Consider the following 19,535-nt stretch of genomic DNA (forward strand, 5'->3'; position numbering starts at 1 on the left):
GGGGGGGGGGTCGCGGAGCGGTGGCCCGCGGGGCTGGAAGCTGCGGCGCGGTTCGCTGCGTCTGTCCGCCCGCGCCGAGCAGCCGGCGGTGCCCGGGCAGGAGAGATTTCATYTATTTATTTATTTAWTTATTTATTTCGCCTTTCGGCACGGTTCGGTTACTCGGCTTCTGTCCGGTAAGCGCCTGCTTCGAGCTTCAGCCGCTTCCTCTGAGAACGGGGAGGTCCCGCTTTGGTGTTGGTAGCCCTGAGGAAGGGCGCTGGGGAGGGAGAAAGGAGGYTTAGCCCGCCGTTTGGTTTCTCTGGTAGGTAACCTGGCGCGGCAGGACATCCCTTGCCGCAAAGGAGCGGGTGCAACTGCTGTAATACAGGTGGGAAGCCTGTTCCCACAGTCCAGGTGAGAAGCTGTGCAGAGGTGTAAGAGGGAAGCAGAAGAAAGGTTGTCTTTGCTTTCCCTTCCAGTTTGTAATGAAGACATTATAAACTGCATAGAGGTGATTAGGTTTTTCTTCCCCCCCCCCCCCCTTAGAGCTCAGACTTGTTCTGAAGAAGGAAATTGTGCCATTTCTGCTCTAAAGTTACCGTTGAAATTCATGTGCCTTGGTGGCATTTGTTTCTTATGCAACAGATGAAGKTTACCAGCTGCTGCTTTGCCTGGATTCGGGTAGTTGATTTAAAGAGAGTGAGAGAGAGAGAAYGTTCTCCGTCAGTAATACATCTGTGTGTCTGGGGCATTTTGAATTCAGTTTTCATCTCTTTATTTTGCATTTTAAACTTGTGGTCTGTGCAGAACTGCCATCTCTGTCTCAGGAGGTCCCCAAACTACAAAWTTAGGGTGAGAATATCCAGAAGAAATATTGCTTATATGCCTGTTCACTTTTGCCTCTTCTTACTGTTTTCCCTAGGCCCCCTTTCTGATGGCTTCTCAGAGAGGGGGCTCTGGGATAGACAGACCTTTGGTCAAAGCCAGTCTAACTACTCCTATGTTTTCATTCATCCCYTTTTCTCTCATTCTTTGTGTCAGAATTCTTACTTAGATGCTGTTATGTTTATCTTTGTTGTAGTGTCTGTCTTTATTACCTATCAGTTTGAGTTAGGCTCTTTTTTTTTCTCCTGTAGCTAATGAATCTATTTTAATGTTTTGAAATAATTGTTTGTGGATGGTATTTGTCAAAGTTGTCATCAATGTCGAACCTGCAAAAAAAAAAGTGGGTATGTCTGTAGCAAACTGAAGTTATACTAGTAGCTGAAGCTAGTGTACTTCTGCTAGCTTAATTCATTAAYAGCTAGTTTCATTCCAATTCATTGTTTAGCAGGAACAATGAAAATGTAGTAGSTTAGGCGTTAGTATGTGTAAGCATTTGAAATGTACACTTCGGGGAGTCTGAGCAAACAGTGTTATCCTACCCTTCTGAAGAAATAGTCAGATAGGTGGCAGAAGTCAGTCTGCTTCAGTACTGCAAGTTCATTGACCTGCGTTCAAATTTACATCTTTGTTYTCTGCTTTGTGAAACACTTTGCAAAACCTATCTGTGCTTAAATGCAGAACTGTAAGAACTAGGGAGTGTAACTATAATCTGCAGTGCTGCAGAACTCATTGAACTGCAAGGATTGTGAGATTTGGTATGTGGTTTTGTTTGTGTCTTTGGTTGGTTAGTTTGGTTTGGTTAACGTGTTCCAGGACAAGACCAAAAAAATATCTGAAGGGATAGATTATGTACGCTGCTGCAAATTTGCTGCTATCTTAAATAAAGAAATAATTGCCAGGATGACTAAGTCCTTTTTATACTTTGAAATTCATATTCAGCATTCTCAAGATAAAGATCACAAATCTGTTGGACCGATTTAGTGATAAAGAAAGTGTTTTCATCTTGCATTGTTGGAAGAAGCTTGTCTCACTGTGGGTATTCTGCAAGCATTTGCATTGCCCTTCTGCCTGAAGATAACAAAGTATGTGCGAGAGAGGGAGGAAGAAAGGAAAGATGAGTCGAAAGTTAAACTGCTTTTCTGTCTCCTGTTAGCTGCAATTGTATTGCAGCCTTGTGAAGGGTCTGGCTCTGCAGGAATCACTCCTAGTGAACGGCTGGTAACCCTGTTTTATTTTCTTTTTCCTTTAAAGCACCTGGAAGATTCCAGTGAGAATTGGAGTGTGACAAGTTAGGAGGGGAAGGAAAAAAAATTGTTCTTTCCATTCCATGGATCCCTTGGGTGCTCCTTCCCAATTTGTGGATGTTGACAGTTTGCCAGGCTGGACTGATGTCTATGAGGCTAAGCAGCTGGACTCTCCCCAAAATCCTGTTGAAAGAGCTCAAGTGGACATTAGATCACCTTTTCCGTATAGGAAAGACATTAATGCAAAAATAATCTTATGGTAAGTTGCATACAGCTCTGGTGTCTTTGCCATTGCTTCATTCCTTTATTGCCTTACTACCTCTGTAGCAACAATTATTGCTATAGATTAAAGCTTTCAAACACTCTTCAATCAAACATTACAAGTCTGGGAAGAAAGTAATCTTTTTATTCACTGTAAATCTGCAAGTCTGAGACTTGTTCCACTATAGATTATAAATTACGTGTTCATAGGCATTTTTTGATACTACAACAGATGAGCAGTACTTCCTGCTGTTTGTCGTATTGGATACTTAATAGTAAAACCTAATCAGTCACTTCTATACGACTCCTTAAATTTTTAAAAATACRCTTGCTGTCTGTGAGCTTTTCTCATTTATTTGCTCTGCTGGCTTTATTCTTTTGCTCTGCTGCTTTCRCATCTTTTTTTATTTTAGATTAGTATTTCTTTCTTTCATATGTTTCTTGTGACTTGTTTGGGGGATTGTTTGTGTTCTCTTTTTTTTTTTTTCCCTTCTTCTGTCCTCTGTCTGCATTCCATGTGTTCCACCTCTGTTTTTCTACCAAAATCTGTTGACAAGTACAGTGTGCTGAGGTGAACTTACTCCATYGGTTTTTCCTTCCTGTTACTCAGATTCTTTTATCTGCTCTCTGGAAGAGTTATGCTCTGACAATCAATATGAAGAGAGAAGGATTTTGCAGTGACTCATTCAGGGAGCAGCCTTCTTTCCTAGTTCATATGTGCAGTAAATTAGGAATGTTCAGGGATCTCCTAAATCTGATTAACTAAGGAAAGAAAGAAGTTAGACATCTCTATGACTTGGGCTTGAACATAGTGTATATCTGCAATTTGAACGTCATTTAAACCTCTCCCTGGCACAATAATCTTTCTTTCTGCTCCCATATTCTTTGATCTCAAAGTCTCTAAGAGCTACTGCTGTGAAAGAGAGTAGGTCAGAGTTCTGCTATTCTGTCTTCTCTCATGCATYTCCACTTTGTTTATCTTCTGTTTGTCTGATCCTTCAGCAGCAGAATGAACATTATCAAATTGTGGGTTCAAACTAGCTGTAGTGTCACTCTACGTGTTCAGTAGTCTGAAGGTAAGCATCAGCAAGGTGCCATGGGTAGTGGGTAGTAACAGAAAAGACCACACTGAATAATTTCAGTATTCAGTTTTCCGAAGTAACATACCACAGCYGCTATGCTCTTATCTCTGAGATAAAACGTGGTTTTGGCAACGTGTTATACTCTATCAGTTTCACACGCTGCTTTGTATGTTCTGTTAACAAAAATATGCTATGTAAGACTGCAACGTTGCCCTTTTTATGGACAGTGTTAAGCTACTGTTTAGGATGTTTTTAAGGTAATAAGGTGTTGCATGCAATCCCTCTCTATTACTTAGAAGCAAAGAATGGTTCTGCGTGGTGAGCAGGTCGGGGTCATGTCATTATGCTGTGTGGGCAGTGGAGTGYTGTTAATGGTTTTCCTTTAACTCAGCATTCCCATGGTCGTTAGCACTTACATTGAGGATATCCTGCTTAATTTGACATGTAGCCTGTGATAAACTGCTTCCTTGTTTCCTCAGGAAAGGAGATGTAGCACTACTGAACTGCACAGCCATAGTAAATACCAGTAATGAGTCCCTCACAGATAARAATCCAGTATCTGAAAGTGTCTTTATGCATGCTGGGCCTGACCTGAGGGATGAACTCCAGAAGCTCAAGGGTAAGTGTCTGGAGACTTCTTGTCATGCTGGAAAGCTACTGTCCTTGGTTAGTACAAAGCAGCAGAATTTGGTCATAAACTGAAATAAAGGTGTAGCTTTTCCAGTATCTGATATTAATGCAAAAGAAGGAGAGGAAGCTTTGGCTAAGCTGTGGTGTGCACGTTCCCTGCTTCTGTCATTCACAGAAAACCTTTAGCCGATATTCAGGTTGTTGAGCCCTTTGTGCATGATACAGTAATTCCCATTGTTATCTGAAGCTCGTCGAAGTAGTTAGCTTAGCCGAGCTGTTACTGTAGGAACCAGTCTTAAAGAGCTTCAGAGTTTGCTCCTGTGTTCAGTTCAGTGTGTATGCATTTGGCAAGTGGAAGACAGGAATTAAAGTTCACTATAGTACGTATTACGTGGGCTCTATTATATACTTTGTATATCTTCCCTCAGCCTATTAATATGCAGCCCATAAAAAAATGGCAATAGCAGATGAATTGATAAGTTTGCATGTCTGAATAAAGTCTTAGTGACCTCTTACGTTGTTCAGTTTACTTGCCTGCTTCACATCACAAATGATTTTATTGCAGTGGTACAAGAGTAGCCCTAACAGAAGGCTATTTTGGGAAAAGAGAYTTGTATGAGGTTTACTTTACCTAGGTTCTTTGTTAACAGGGTTTATGACTGATAACAAGATTTACAAATAGTCAGCTTTATTTTCAGTGCCTGTTAGACAAAAAGAAATGTTTTGTTATTTTGTGTATGAGGAACTGAAAGCTTATAGTTATCCAAGGTCATACAGTCTGATATAGTTTGCAGTTAAGTTCAGATCTCTTATAACTATGGTACTGAGCTGAATTTCAAGGCCAAACTGATCCCTGATTAGTACTGATCACTCTCTTGGGTAACATCTCTATCTCCTTATCATGTAATAACTTGTGTTATAAACATTATGGCCTTTCTATGTATTTTGTTATCAGTAGCTTATGCTGCGGTAGGACAGACATCTTTGTTTTTTGTAAAATTTCTATCAATTGATTCAGTTTACCTCTTTTGAGTAACATTGAAATAAAGCAGGAGAAAGTGTAATGCTGCAAAGGAGACAGAAAAGTTCTGTGTACCTCCTTTGGACAGAAACARCAGTTGAAGTGCATGAGGTGTTGTAGACTAGTTAGGTCCCAGTAGACTGAAACCAACCCCACCATTCATTCTTCTAAAATAAACTTGTGATCTGTCAGCTCTGTAGAGAGTTCTTTGTAAAAGTTGGGTAACTTAGCTTCTTAAACTTCCTTGCTGTTTCACGGTCTCCACCCTTAAATGGGAGTGAGGGCCTGCCCTGTGAAATATATGCTGCTGTTTCATGACTCCTGATACAGGATAGTTTCCTTTTAATTCTGTGACAGTCATTTCAGAAATCAGTTCTGTAATGCTCTACTGTCATGTTGCATGGGGAAGGAAAGAGAGGCTGTGTTATGGCTGTGGCTTTCCTGCACCCTCAGTGAGTGGGTCACAGTAGCAAAAATGTAAGGGAGCTAAGTTAAGAAACTAGTCTAATTCTTTTTGTCACCTCCACCTCCTTTTTGCACTTTTTTCCACTTTATTTTGAACTTTTCTTGCACAGCGGAATGTTTTGGGGAGTAATGAAAGGAGATGGACATTGGCCTAAAGCAGTAGAATGGGTACAGTAGTGACTTGTAGATTCCTCCTGATGTTTTTTTTTTCTCCGCTACTATTCCACATACATCCACATTACATAGACTTCAAGAAAAATTATGATTGAAAGCATGTGATATGCTGTTTTTCCAAAGGCCTGTGTYCAGCTAACTCCTATGTTCCTGGGAAGAGTGTGTAGTTTCTGTTAACCTAGAAATACTGCAGCCAAGGGTCCAGACTTTCAAATAGACTGCTATCAATATGTGCTAGCCTGCCATTTTATATCCACACATACTTATTGCTGTCTAACAAAGGTCTTCTGTAACAGCAGTTAAACTGAACTCTTCCAGTTCCAGTGAGACTCTTTCTCTACTGCAGACTTTATATGGAAGGCTCAGACTCTTCATTTTAAATTTGGAGAGAGGCTGTTCTACTGATTTAAATATCACTAGATTGAAAGTAAGATCATGACTTTGCTCCTGGTTTTGCCACAGACCTTGACCTTGTGCAGCTCTCTCTCACCCCACTTTGTATCTTAAAGGAGGAATAATACTTGCTGCTTAGTTTTATAAATTTGGTGAATATCTACAGACAGAAGACATTGAGAAGCACTAAGTGTGATGCAAGTGTGGCTACAGATTACTCTTATTACATCTGGCTGTCTAAATTTAGTAGTTTCTCTACTGAGTTCACAGCTATACATCACTGAAACTTGCTTCATTATTTTCCACAGGAGAAAATATTTAAGACTTTTTTTATTATTATTACAGGCCTTTGCTTGCTCTTTTGAAATTGTGACTTGGATAGATCAAGGAGGAAGAACAATATTTGATACATTAAATGTTTCCTTTTAACTTCTTATTTTTCCGTATTGCACTTACCTAATTGTTCTCTTGAGTTGAGCTTTTTTTAGAAGGTGCACAGTAATTTAGAAAAGTATGCTTAGTTTTAGTATGCTATTATGTTCTTTCCACTTAATCCAGGAAAAACAAAGATGGAAGTCTGTAGGAAGAATGACATGATTTATAGTTTCAAATTTTACAAAATGCTTGTTTACAGGCAGTATGTTATAGCTATTAAAAAGGCATGCTAAGAGCCTTGGATAAGAGATTCTCAACCCAGAATGTTTTTTGCTGTAAAATACGTTTTCACATAGGTKCTAATAGACAGCATACCTGAGCATTGCAAGGGACAGAGGGGAGTGGGAGAGGAGAGAAACACGCCTACGTAACGTGCAGTTTCGTGGTGGTCCTAAGCCAAGCTACAGCAGTGCTGCTTGCTGAGGGAGTGGTTGCAGCYGCTTGTTCACGTCCCATTCCTTATCATTGCAACCTGTAAGATCGGACTGAAAGCTAATTCAAGGAAGAGATTAGCTTTGGCCAGATCAGCAAGCAGAAATGGCTCGCTGCACAGCGGTACAAGCAGAAGGGTGAGGATGGGAAATGTACGTGTTTGAGGGTAGGCAGAAAGAGCGGAAGTACTTCTTTATCTGCTGTCCAGAATTAGACTGAACTAAGTTTCATGTGAAGCCATGGCCTGAGTGATTTGTGGGGAGAAGGGGAGAGTTGGCAAACTTTTCTTCCAGCAGTTTCTTTATAATAGAGGTGGGTGAAAAAAGAACAGACTTTATCAAAACAGTAGTTTCAATTCTTTTCATTACCAGAAATTCATTGACAAGCTGGAGGTAATTGAGAGATCTATGGATGTCTTCAAGGGTTTTGGCAAACTGCTCCTTTTTTTTTTCCTTCTTTTTTAAAAAACTGCAAGAACTAAGTAAGAATAACATGCAAGGAGTTGCCAAAGAGCAATGAAACCAAAATGAGGTAAAGATGTGAAGTATGATGGCATGCCATAAATGATCTTAGACTACATAACTGGAGCCGGCCAGGAGTGGAACAATCAGTTGTGTAGTTTGAACTTTAGGATCCTAGGCAGTCAGGRAAGGTGTGATCTCCTCAAATGATATTCCTGCCTTTTGGACAGTGAGAAACTTGCAGAGTAAAAAAAGTTGCCTTGATCTGGGAGTGTAGATGAAACGAGGGCTTGATCTTTTCWTTTCAGATAGCTTTGCCTACAGCTGATGTGCTTGATTAAGGAGACTGTTGTAGTCCTTTTATCCCAAAAGCAGACTCCTCAAACCCACCTGTTAAATTCAGAAGAACTTTTTATTGCTAGTTGTATAGCATATTTGTGCATCAGTTCTCTTCATGTCAGTAAAGAATTTTTCCCGTTCTCTGAATGCAAAGTGCTAAGCACTGCAATCAAGATTGCATACAAAGACAAACCTGAAGTTGCTAGAAATGCTTAGTTTTTATAGTAGAGAGGAGTGAGCACAGCTCTCATCTCCTTAGCCTGGTTAAGTGATACTGAGCAGCTATATAAAGAAATAGAAAACTGTCCTTAATGTTTGATACTCAAAATACTGCCTTCAGTACGTAAAGTTAAGTTGTCTGACTATGGAGGATGTGAAAGTAGAGGAAAGCAAGGAATGTGAATACTTCTGGCCTTCTTATCAGGACCATTGATGTTTTATACCTTATGTTTTTCTTCAGGGTGCAGGACAGGAGAGGCCAAACTCACCAAAGGATTTAATTTGGCTGCACGTTTCATCATTCACACAGTGGGACCCAAATACAAGAGCCGATACCGCACAGCAGCTGAGAGCTCTCTATACAGCTGTTACCGCAATGTCCTGCAGCTTGYAAAGTAAGTGAATGACAGCTTAAGTTTATGCCATCCGTGATGCATTTATTCTCCTAAATAGCCTGGCCTGCATAAGGGCCAAATGACTGTGGATATTTTCTCACTTTTACAGGATTTGAATGAGACCATAAGAACATGACTGGCATTATGGTACACATCATGTCTCTTTTTTTCTGTATTGCGGTGTAGATAAAATATACAGAGATCTGAGCTGGTTGAAGTCCTGGAACAGCATAGCTAGAACTGTGTAGGATTCGGTTGTTCAGAGGAGAAGCAGCATTAATAGCTATTGGGCTCTGTACTGCAAACAACTTTTATTKAGTGTGCTCAAGCAACCCACATGTCGCTATGCAGCAGCATAGCAGTACCCTATAGGCAGATCTGACTGCTTTATCAGTTCATGTGTTTGGCCTCCCTGCCTTCATACCACAACCACCTAAAATCCTGAGTCACGGTGCAAGGTTATCTCCAAATCCATGGTTGCTGAAGATGGATTTTTTTTTTTTTTTTTACACCTGTGGTAGTTTCTAAACTTCCTTTTAATTAACAGTTTATTATTGATCTTTTTGTTTTCTGTTCTTTCTTTTCTCCTATATTCTGTTCTTCTCCCATGATGGCTGTTTGTAATGGTAGTATTCAAAAACAAGTATTTGAACAAGAGTGATATCAGAAAATGTAATTGTACTTCACAGTTCTTCAGGGCTGGAAACATCAATTCTTCCAAGTCTGAGAGCTGTCTGTAGTACTGCAGTAGTGACTGTTTCTTAATTAAGATTACAATGAAGTAGTTTCTAGTATATACTGTTTCTTTTTTTTCTGCCTCAGAGTTGAGACAAGCAAAGTCAGGCCTGGATTGGAACCTCTTCTAAACAATGAATGAATAAATAAATAATTCTGTTTACTGAWTTCTGAGTACCTTAATCAGTGTATTTTCAGGGGCAACTTTTGACGCTTGTAAAATTGGCTGCAAAATCTGAGCTTGCTCAAGCCCCTCTGGTAGCTGTTGGCAAGACTTCTGCTTTGCTTTCCTAGAAATACAGTTCTGTGCTTGAAGAGTCTTAGGCGGGGGGGGAGGGTTGCATTTGTTCTTGTTTTTAAATATATTTCGTTCTATGACAATGGATCCTAGTCCTACCTAGGATTGAGTAAGCTGCCTCAGGCTGCATATGTCCAGACCACTAACTAAACAAGCAGTAGGTCAGGTGGAAGAATAGGAGAATGCTTGCAATAAAGAACACCTTCTTTTCCCCTCCTTCCCCTTACCRTCAGTCCTATACAGGAAGGAAAGTATTTTGGAAAGCATTACAGGGAGCAGGAGAGAAGAACTTCTTCATTCAGGATATGAAGAAATTGCAGGAACAGCATAGCTGAGGTAGAAGGAGAAACCTGAGAACAAACAAGAGAAAACAGGGTGGAATCATTAATGGTTTCCTCCTTCTTTGCTTAATGATGGTATGTATGCATCTTGTCAGCAAAGAATCCTTTTGTGCAAAGCTGCAAGAGGGTTGCTACTACATAGAGGCAGGAGAAAACTGCTGCTGTCATCTGCTATCATAGTTTGCTCTGATCTCAAATTATGCTTCTGTTCATTTGTTTCTCTATTTCTGGATTTCAGGGAACAGGCAATGTGCTCTGTAGGATTCTGTGTAATAAACTCTATGAAAAGATGCTACCCCTTGGAGGATGCAACCCACATAGCACTGCGTAAGTTGATGCTAGAAAGTAATATAAACTGCATGGCAGTAATTGGCAGATCACTGAGCTGCAGCAGACTGCAGTTCRTGCAAGAAAATTTTCCTTTAAGGGGCAGTAGTGTGTTAAAGCCTGTAAAGAGGCAAGGCTTTGTGTGAGTGGATAAGGAAATGGAGGATAAATGGTCCTCTCTGTGTTGAGAGATCATCAGTAAGTATCCATGGGGATCTGTGGTGGGCCTTGCAGTGTTCAATGTACTCATTAATGACCCAGAAAAGGCAATGTCCACGGAGGTGAGAGTTTGTTGATGGCATAAGATTGTTCAGGGTAGTAAAGATGAGACTTACTGCAAATATTTTCATCTGTTATTTTAGTGTCAAGTAATCCTTCCAAGTGACAGTCGTCTTCCACCAACCTGCCTCCTTTTAGTTCTGCCTCACAAAATGATGAGACAATACTTGGGAGCAAAATCACAGAATGGTTGAGGTTGGAAGGGACCTCTGGAGATCCAGCTAGTCCAACYSCTGTGCTCAAGCAGGGTCACCTAGAGCACATTGCACTGGATTGCATCCAGTTGGATTTTGATTATGTCCAGAGAAGGAGGCTCCACAATTTCTCTGGGAAACCTGTTCCAGTGTGCTGTCAGCCTCACAGTAAAGAAGTTTTTCCTCATGTTCAGATGGAAATTCCTGTGTTTCAGTTGGTGCCTGTTGCCTCTAGTCCTGTCACTCCATACCACTGAAAAGAGTCCAGCCCCATCCTCTTGACACTCTCCCTTCACGTATTTGTAGACATTGATAAGATCCTCAGTCTTCTCTTCCTTAGACTAAACAGGCCCAGCTCTCCCAGTCTTTCCTCAKAAGAGAGATGCTCCAGTCCTCTGATCAGCTTTGACCCTATGCTGGACTCTCTCCAGTAGCTCTATGTCTCTCTTGTACTGGGGAGCCCAGAGCTGGACACAGTACTCRAGATGAGGCCTCACCARGGCTGAGTAGAGGGGGAAGATCTGTGTGCTGGACCTGCTGGCAACACACTTCCTACTACACCCCAGGATACCATTGGCCTTCTTGGCCACAAGAGCACATTGCTGGTTTAAATCTTGATGATAGTAGTTGCATGAAAATGTCAACTCGATAATGCTCGAAAGACCAAGCTGAGTGTTGTGAAAGAGGACAAGATGAAGTRTGTTACACTGTTGTGCTATAAATCTGGTTTGTCCACACTTTAAAACTGCGTACTCAGAATATAATAGAACTAGAAGAAGGGCAGAGGAGGTCAACAAGAATAGGCAAGGATGTGGTGCAGTCAAGTAGGCCAAATCACTCTTCAGTCTCCAAAAGAAAACTTGGAGGGAGTGTGACAAATATCTACAAACTTACAAGTGACGTGAAAATAGTGAATAGGAAACGGTTATTCACTGTCTCCCAAAATAAGAGCTAGGGATCATCAGATGATTCTGGAATGAACCACATTCAGAGTAAACAAGAGGAAATGGTTCTATGAACTGGATAGAAGGGTTTTCTTCTGGCTGTGTGAGCTGACTGGAGAAATGTTACTTAACCYCTGCTTAGGTGCTGATGCTGGGAGATTTGTCTGTTTTCTCTGCTGCCTCTGTTGAGCCTTTTGAGCTGGAAACAGCTGCTCACATAARTTCAGAAAACTGTATTTGCTGTGGAGCTGCAGAACTGCATTTGTCCCATAAATTAGTGTTACAGATCACCCAGTTACACATTAATTTCTGGACAAGAAGTATTTGGAAATAGTTCATTTTTCCCTAAACTGCTGTTTCTTGAAAAACTCACGCTAATGTATTCTCTATAGGGTAGTCTGTCTTTCTTTATTGCTCTCCTCTGTTGTCTCTGTAGAGCCATATACTACTTGATAAAAAAAAAAAAAATTTGCTAGATCAACCCACTTGTTTGGATATTTTGTCTCTTAGCAATATGACAGGGAAAGTGCTTGAAAATCCTGCCATCTGACAAGATTATTGCAACACAAGGACCTCATCTGTACAAGGACATGTCTGACTGGGAGCTTGGGTACAGAAGAGTTTTTCACTCAGCTGCTAATGCTGARGAACTTGACCATGACCCCAGACTATGCTAAAGCTTTGAGTAGTCCAAAAAAAAAGTGCTCTTGGGATTTACAAATACACTTTTTGTAAAGTGCATAGTTGGCCCTTACGGTTTTGGGTGGCTGAATCTGCCTATGACCCATTTCTACTATGGGTTGCTTATCTTGCTTTCCTGAGAACTTAAGGCTSCGTGACTTGTTCTAGGACTCTGTTTTTGACAGTTCAGTGCACAGGACTCTGAAGTAGCAATTTGGCTTGATTTTTGCAGGGTCCTGGGATCACGTGCCACAAACTGAGAAGCACCTAGTAATCTAAAATCACAGGAAGAGCTTTCCACTTTTTGATCCATCTCCAAAGCGAGAAGCAGGAGAGAGTGGAGGTAGAAATTCCTATGCGCTCAACAACCTACTTGGTGCATTAAGCCACTGTTTAATCTGCACTTGCATACTGTGTGTGGAGCCGTTCTGTACAAGGAGAGGGATGTTTATTTCTGTTCTGCACTTGGTTGGTTTCCTCTCTCCTAGCCATGTGTGTAAATTCCTCCTCACCTTTTGCTAACTATACTCTGACTTTTTTCTTTACAGGCACAGTCAGAAGGTTCTTGGAGATTCATGGGGAGACCCTGGAGAAGGTAGTGTTTGCAGTCTCTGAGCTTGAAGAGGTATCTATCTCCTTGATGTTCATTCCACCAAAATTCATGGACATGTGTGATCTTCTCTGCAGCAGTATTATCTTCTGCACCTTGGAGTTGGGTTTGGGTTTTTCCTTCAAATCATGCCATCTGACRTGGGACTCTTGGTCCCTCAGCATTCTTGCATGTCTGTCCAGCATAGCATCTTTTCCAGTACTGCTCTTTGTGCTTTTAGCAGTTGCCATGGGTATGTTCAGAAACTTTCTGCTTCTGACTTGCTTGTTCCCAAGCCATGAACGGAAGTCAGCATTGTAGGTTATGCTGGCTGTTGTGCTGGTTGGTATCCAGCAGCCAAAAGGCAAATTTCTCATACAAGATTTGCTTCTTACATGACATTGCTTCTCTTATGTTTTAAAATGAGCTCCCTGATTTCCAGTTCAGCGTGCCTATAAATCACCTACTGTTAACATCTTTTGCTGAGTTGATGAAATAACCAGCTTGATGTTTAATGATCTGTTTACTGACAACTGCTAATGGTTTGAATATTGACTTCTATATTGTACTGCCAACAGCTGGTCCTGTGCAGAACACCCACAGTAAGGTTGTGTGGCATCTGGATGAGGAAAATAAGCAACTCATCTTGGGGTTCTAAAACTGTTAATTAGTTGGAGAATACATGAAGTATTACAATGTTCAGCAAAGTTTCTCACTGTTCCCTTTCTTGTGGTGAGGGCTTTGAGGGCTTCTTTGAGTTATTTCCTGCTTTCCCCCCCCCCCCCAAGTCAGATCATTTAGTGATCTGTGTAGTTCTCCACTTTAAGCAGCTGAGGCTGAAGTCTGTCATCCACGTGTGTCRTAACTCCATTACAAAAGTATCTGCAATCTACCTGAGTTCATGCAGTTTMAAACAGGGTCCTCTCTAGGTCATTTGTATGTTTGGCCAAAAAAATTTTTAAAAAAATTAAAAAAGCTAACCTTGATGTTAGGACTATCTTCTTTTATTGCTAGGAGCCCAAAATAAGCCAGCAGGGGAAGTAATACTTTGCCTTCAAACCTCAGAGAAGATCACCTGCCCTAGTAGCAGGGATACTTAACGGAAGAGCAAGGATGCGTGATGAACCTTCACGCATTTTTCTTATTCGTAGGCCACTTACCAGAAGTTGATGCCTCTGTATTTTCCAAGATCATTGGAGGAAGAAATACAATCCTTGCCTTGCCTCCCTGCAGATATTGGCAATGCAGAAGGGGAGCCTGTAGTACCAGAGCGGCAGATCAGGATTACTGAAAAGCCGGGTGTTCCAGATGGTGAGTTCTTAACTGAATTTTGGAATAAGTATCTCTGTGGAAGTCAGTAAGAAACAGAAAAAGTACAGAGGGAGCAAAGAAATGCTCCACCTATCTCACCCAAGAAAGAATGTAGTGAAGAGTACAAGCTGCCTTCTTGCTAGCTGCATGCATTCTGCAGCCATAACTTCTGCTTTCTGCCTCATTGTGTAGAATGCTTACAGGATGTGGTAGAGATATTGTTCTTTTTCTTTTGCAGGCTTTCTCTCAAAGTGGTTAGGACCTTTACTTTTTTTGCAGTCTTCTGCAGGCTATTACTAAAGCAGGCATTATTTTTGTTAACGAACTATCTTACTGTATATTAACAAAATGTTGTCTTTAGCCTGATGAGATTCTGTTAATACAGCATGTGCATTGAACTAGTAGATACTCAAAAGAAACTAGTATAAACACTATAAAGGTTTGAGGAACTAGATCAGTCCAGAGATCAGTTTTTGGGAAATAGRTATCAAAAGTTCAGTGAAAGAAGTTGATTTGTAAAGAGGTTGCCTAGGTGTTAGACTCAGGGTAGTGGGAGATGAATGACAAAACCTTTTAATAAAGGTAAATGGATATAGCTGGCACATTCTGTCTTCTTCATGGAGCAGTGCTGTGAAAGGTTTGCACTTCTCAGGCGAAGCCCTAAAGCATCAAAAATGGGGACTTTGGAATGGGTTTCAAAGATGTTCTGATTTTTACATGGCCAGCTGGGATAAGGCTGAATGTGCCACAAGGGTACAGACAACTTAATCTTCCTGTTCACTGTGTGATACCTGATGTACCTACTTTTGCTGTTCAGATTCCAGTCTGTTTTCTTCTGTCACTCCCCCCACCCCATCCCAAAAATCTCTGGCTAGGGTAGCACTTGTAGCTCTGGCTGATTCATGAGAGGCATTCAATCACTATCTGATTATTTATGATATTATAGTTTTTGCATCTGCAGGAGTAAACAGGTAGAGCAGAATCCTGCACTCTTGCCCCATTTTTACTGTAGTGTGTTACTGTAAAGTTAGAAAACCTGATTCCTATCGTAATTGCTCAGAGGCAGTGCTAGTGGTCTTAACAGTATTGCCTGATGGTATGCAARTTCAATGGAGACTTCTGGTGTTGTCCAAAGCAGGTGGGCCTGTGCTCTTGTACTTCAGCGCACAGTTTGTGAATGGTGCTCTGACAATGTCCTGACTGAGGATATCGCCTGCTCTAGACCATCTAGTCAAGCAGCACCAATGATGTGAAAGGAAGAACTAAGCCCTTCCTAAAGTGCAGTAATGACAACAATCTTGGTCATTGTAAACCCCAAGTCATTCTCTCCAAAATCTGTTTTGTGGAGTCCTAGTGAGAGTTCACTGTTATTCCTTTATTACAAGCTGATGACTAACATTTTAAGAGAATTYGTAGTTTTCAGTTGCATGCTGTAAACTCTTCCAGTGGTAATGATGAGCTATCAGAACCCCGTTGGGGTAAATGGTGTTTTTTTCCCCATTAGCTTCTGGCACAACGAATGGGCTGGTGTGCTGAGATGCGTAGCAACTCATCAGTAGCGTCGCTGTCCTGTATGCAGTTTGAACGTTTTATGCTACCTTTGTTTTTACTGCAGATGCTTCAGACGAAGAGGGGCTGGAGGCAGATTTGTCTTTCATTGGTTCCCATGCTTTTGCGCGCATGGAGGGAGATGTTGATAAACAGAGACGCCTCATCCTGCAGGGACAGTTGTCAGAGGCAGCACTACAAAAACAGCATCAGAGGAAGTGAGAATTTCTTTGTCTGTATGAATGTCTCGGGTTAGCCAGCTGCTCAGAGGACCAACCCTTGTGATGATTTGTTACTATGAAGTCTAATCTTCTGGCAGGGAAATACAGATAAAACCTAGTGTTACCCTAGGTCTTTTTGGTAGCCCCTTTGGCAAGAAGGAAAAAGGATAGTGGAAGGAAAAAGGAAGCCAATGCTGAACCCATAGCGTGCCCAGTACATGGGACCAGCTGCCTTATCTCTGCCACAAGATGTCACTGTTTGATCATTACTTTCTGTAATGCAGGTCACCTGCTTTTAATACTGCCTGCATGCTTTGGACCTTGTGCCTCTTGAGGCTCTAGACACCTAGTAAATCGTTTTTCCTGTCTCTCAAGCTGGATAAATACAGGAATGCTGAGGCTTTGTTGTTGTTGTTGTTGTTGTTGCCATTGATCCTGCTATAGGTGATTCCTTTCCTAGGAGCCGAATTCATGCTACAGTTCTCTTGGGGCATGATGCTTGGCTTGTTTTGTCAATAGAGGTACTAACTTGTTCACTTTTTTAAATCCATATGTGACACCCTGGTAGCTGGATAATTATGTTCAGCTTCTAGATTATATTTTAAGAATATCACTTTCTCCTTTTTTCTTTTTCTCCCTCTTTCTCCTTCTCCCTCCTTTTWTATATATTTATACATATTTTTATATACCTATGTATATTTATTATATATAAATACCTTGACACTAAGGTATTTAAAAAGAAGAAAATTCCTGAGATGTTTTTAGCCCAAATGCAATGATTCTGTAGTTGTATGTAAGAGTTTTGGATGAGTACCAGTTAGTGCATATTCACTGCCACAGTTTTTTTTTTTTTTTTTTAAAAAAAAAAAAAGCATGTAACTAAAACAATTTTCCTTTTTTTGATGCTTTATTGGGAGGAAGGAGGGTTCTAACACTTCCTTCTATAACAACTGGAAAGTGGATTCATTGTTCAGAAGACCACAATAATGGAGTGGTAGCTCAGTCACTGAGAGCTGCTCTTGTCCTTCTCTTCCCGTATACCTCTTCAGACGTCTAATGCTGTTCCAAAGCGGGRTTAGATCTGACTTCAAATGTTTTTAACTTTATAGTTACAATCGCTGGCTATGTCAGGCAAGAGCTGAAGACCTATCTGATATTGCTTCCCTTAAAGCCTTGTACCAGACAGGTAAGTTCAGGTTATCAGTGGTTGATTTACATCATCTTAAAGGAAAAATACAAAGTAAAGATATAGTTTCTTTGGACTCTGAATACAATAACAGGTCATCAGGCTTAGAAACCTGGCTGAGAAAGAGGCAACATCTCTGCAGTAAAGCAGGTGTTTTCTCTTGATTGGCTTTGAAAGCCTTTCTATATGGTTAACTCCAAAACATCCTCTTATTAACAGTCTGAGGATACACGTGCATTCTGAATTTACCTGTAGAATGCAACCAGTAAAAGTTTGAGAGGTGAGAGGGAGAATGAACTTGTTGTGCATGGAAGTTTGAATATAAAAAAAAAAAAAAATGTGGTTAGTGTTTGGCAGTGATGTGGTAGGAGCATTACAGTTATGCCTTTCAGTGCCCAAGGGCTTTCTTGGTTGCAACTTTAATGGTTGTGAATCAGTATTGTTAGATTAAGTCAATTTATTAGGTGCTGTCTGCGAGAATTCATCTCTTTGCCTGAATCATCTCTGCCCTTTTGTTATAAAGAAATGAATGTTGCTTTCAGATGATTTGTAGAGAAGCAGCAGTTAACAAAGGAACTACTAATACAGCCTTCCTGAATAACCTCGTAACTTCCCGAATAAAACTACTTGCTGCTTTTCCCTCAGGCTAGATTGTGTTTGAGTTGCTCCCCTCCATGTCTGGTAGAACCTACTAGGGGTGCAGTACCATGACACTGTCTCCTTTAACCTTGAAATCAGTAGATGCTAACGTTARGGAGAGAATCAACATCCTGACTGAGAGTTCAGTGGAAGGTGTTACTTGCTAGGTGCTTGTGGCTTGAGAAGCAAAGATTTGGCGGAGAGGAGGATCTGCCCATTTCCATTCCCTTTTGTTCTCTAGGTAGCAGAGTGCATTCATTGGAGTAAATATGGAGTCATATTTACTTGAGGTAAATGTAGAGTACACAGTTGAAATAATATTGCAGCCCTAGAAACTTAAAATTTTAGAATGAGGTGAATCCTTTTTTAGGATCAAAACAGCTACTGGTATAGTGAGAACAGCAAGTCTGGCATATATGTTCTCCTCTTAAGTTGGAAACCAGCTGCGCTGTAAAAATTCCAAGCTATGGCTGGTTCACCCTTACTTAAAAGGAACCAACTCCAAAACCTGACACAAATGAGAGAAGTTTTGAGACATATCTTGTTGTTGTTTTGTAGGTGTAGATAACTGTGGTCGCACAGTTATGGTGGTGGTTGGAAGGAATATTCCTGTAACATTGATAGACATGGAAAAGGTAAGCTTTTGTAAGACTTTAGCACCGTGTAATTTGAATATGAGTATTTGGGATGTGAAAGTCTGATGTGAGATGTTATTCAGTGTTAATACTAGAAAAGTTATCTATAGAAGACTTGCCAAGAGAATAAATAGAAACTGTTTTTGTAGGCAATTCAAACTTCATTCTCCTGTAAAGCTTTGTGTGTGTTGGGACAGCATTTCTGCAGGAGGAACTGGGTTATCTTCAGAGAAACAGACCTAACAGAGACTCCTTTTCTTTCTGAAGAAGACTTGTCATGCTTTTGTAACTGGAAATACCTCAAGAGTACAGTGTAACAAACCAAATCAGTTTTTCATGAAAACGGCTGGAATCCATCTACGTCTGTGGAGTCAGATCCACATAAAGGAACATCTAAATGATTATGGTTAAGTTCAAGACTTTGAATATTTCCTTTACTTGTGTAGCTCAAACAAAATGCCGCCCAGCCTCATCATTCCTGGTCTGTGAATAAGTTGAAGCATATTAAAATGTAATGCAACCATGAAAGTGTTTTATTGCAAATACGAATTTCACTTCTTTTCAACTCAGGCTCTTCTATATTTCATCCACGTCATGGATCATATCGCAGTGAAGGAGTACGTCCTGGTGTACTTCCATACGCTTACAAATGATTACAATCAACTAGACTCTAATTTCTTGAAGAAACTCTATGATGTTGTTGATAACAAGTGAGTGGCAGTAGGAAGAGAATTCCTTCTGGTTTTCTTCTGTGCTTTGCAAATGTTTGAGTCATTCTCTATTTGGTTTCTCAATTATTTGTAAGAGAACTTTGCTGGGAGAGAAAGACCTAAGTAAATAACAAAGCCAAGAAGAAGGAAAATCTGTTTTCTTTCCTACGTAGAACCATATATCAAACTAGAGAGAGCTGTCCTCTGCAGTCTCACATCTGTAGCAGTTAGAGAGATGACCATACTGGCGGTATTGTCAGTCTGTATTTAAAGGTGAAACTTCTGGAACATGGCATTGTAAGCAAATACGTTATTTGTGAGAGAAGAAATTTAAGTAACACTGACAATCATAAGTCCATAACTTTCACTGTCCATGTAACAGTGCAGCAAGCTTTGTCTTTAGCTGTGTGGTGTTTGGGGATTTGAGGGAGGGGGTGTATGTTAGGGTTTTTTTTTTTTTTTTTTTTTTTTTTTTTTTT

At 40.6% G+C, this 19,535-nt stretch overlaps 1 protein-coding gene across 3 annotated transcripts in view; it reads left to right on the forward strand.

Moving 5' to 3' along the window:
- Positions 1–126: 126 nt before the first annotated feature.
- The window catches only part of GDAP2 (ganglioside induced differentiation associated protein 2), a 28,038-nt gene continuing 8,629 nt past the window's right edge, over positions 127–19,535 (forward strand). Inside the window, exons 1-11 of one of the 3 annotated variants that reach the window (XM_085324500.1) lie at positions 127–176; positions 2,119–2,370; positions 3,934–4,073; positions 8,265–8,418; positions 10,031–10,119; positions 12,766–12,842; positions 13,958–14,117; positions 15,733–15,883; positions 16,996–17,072; positions 18,270–18,346; positions 18,917–19,056. In XM_085324500.1, the coding sequence (XP_085180626.1) occupies positions 2,195–2,370; positions 3,934–4,073; positions 8,265–8,418; positions 10,031–10,119; positions 12,766–12,842; positions 13,958–14,117; positions 15,733–15,883; positions 16,996–17,072; positions 18,270–18,346; positions 18,917–19,056 (1,241 nt within the window). In that variant the 5' untranslated portion in view covers positions 127–176; positions 2,119–2,194. Of the gene's footprint in view, positions 177–357; positions 397–715; positions 835–2,118; positions 2,371–3,933; positions 4,074–8,264; positions 8,419–10,030; positions 10,120–12,765; positions 12,843–13,957; positions 14,118–15,732; positions 15,884–16,995; positions 17,073–18,269; positions 18,347–18,916; positions 19,057–19,535 lie in introns of those variants that run through there. The other 2 variants (XM_085324499.1, XM_085324501.1) reach the window with 2 other exon arrangements.

Source organism: Rhea americana, unplaced genomic scaffold (genome assembly GCF_003343005.1).
Source record: "Rhea americana isolate MKP2758 unplaced genomic scaffold, rheAme1 scaffold_92, whole genome shotgun sequence".
NCBI classification, from domain to species: domain Eukaryota; kingdom Metazoa; phylum Chordata; class Aves; order Rheiformes; family Rheidae; genus Rhea; species Rhea americana.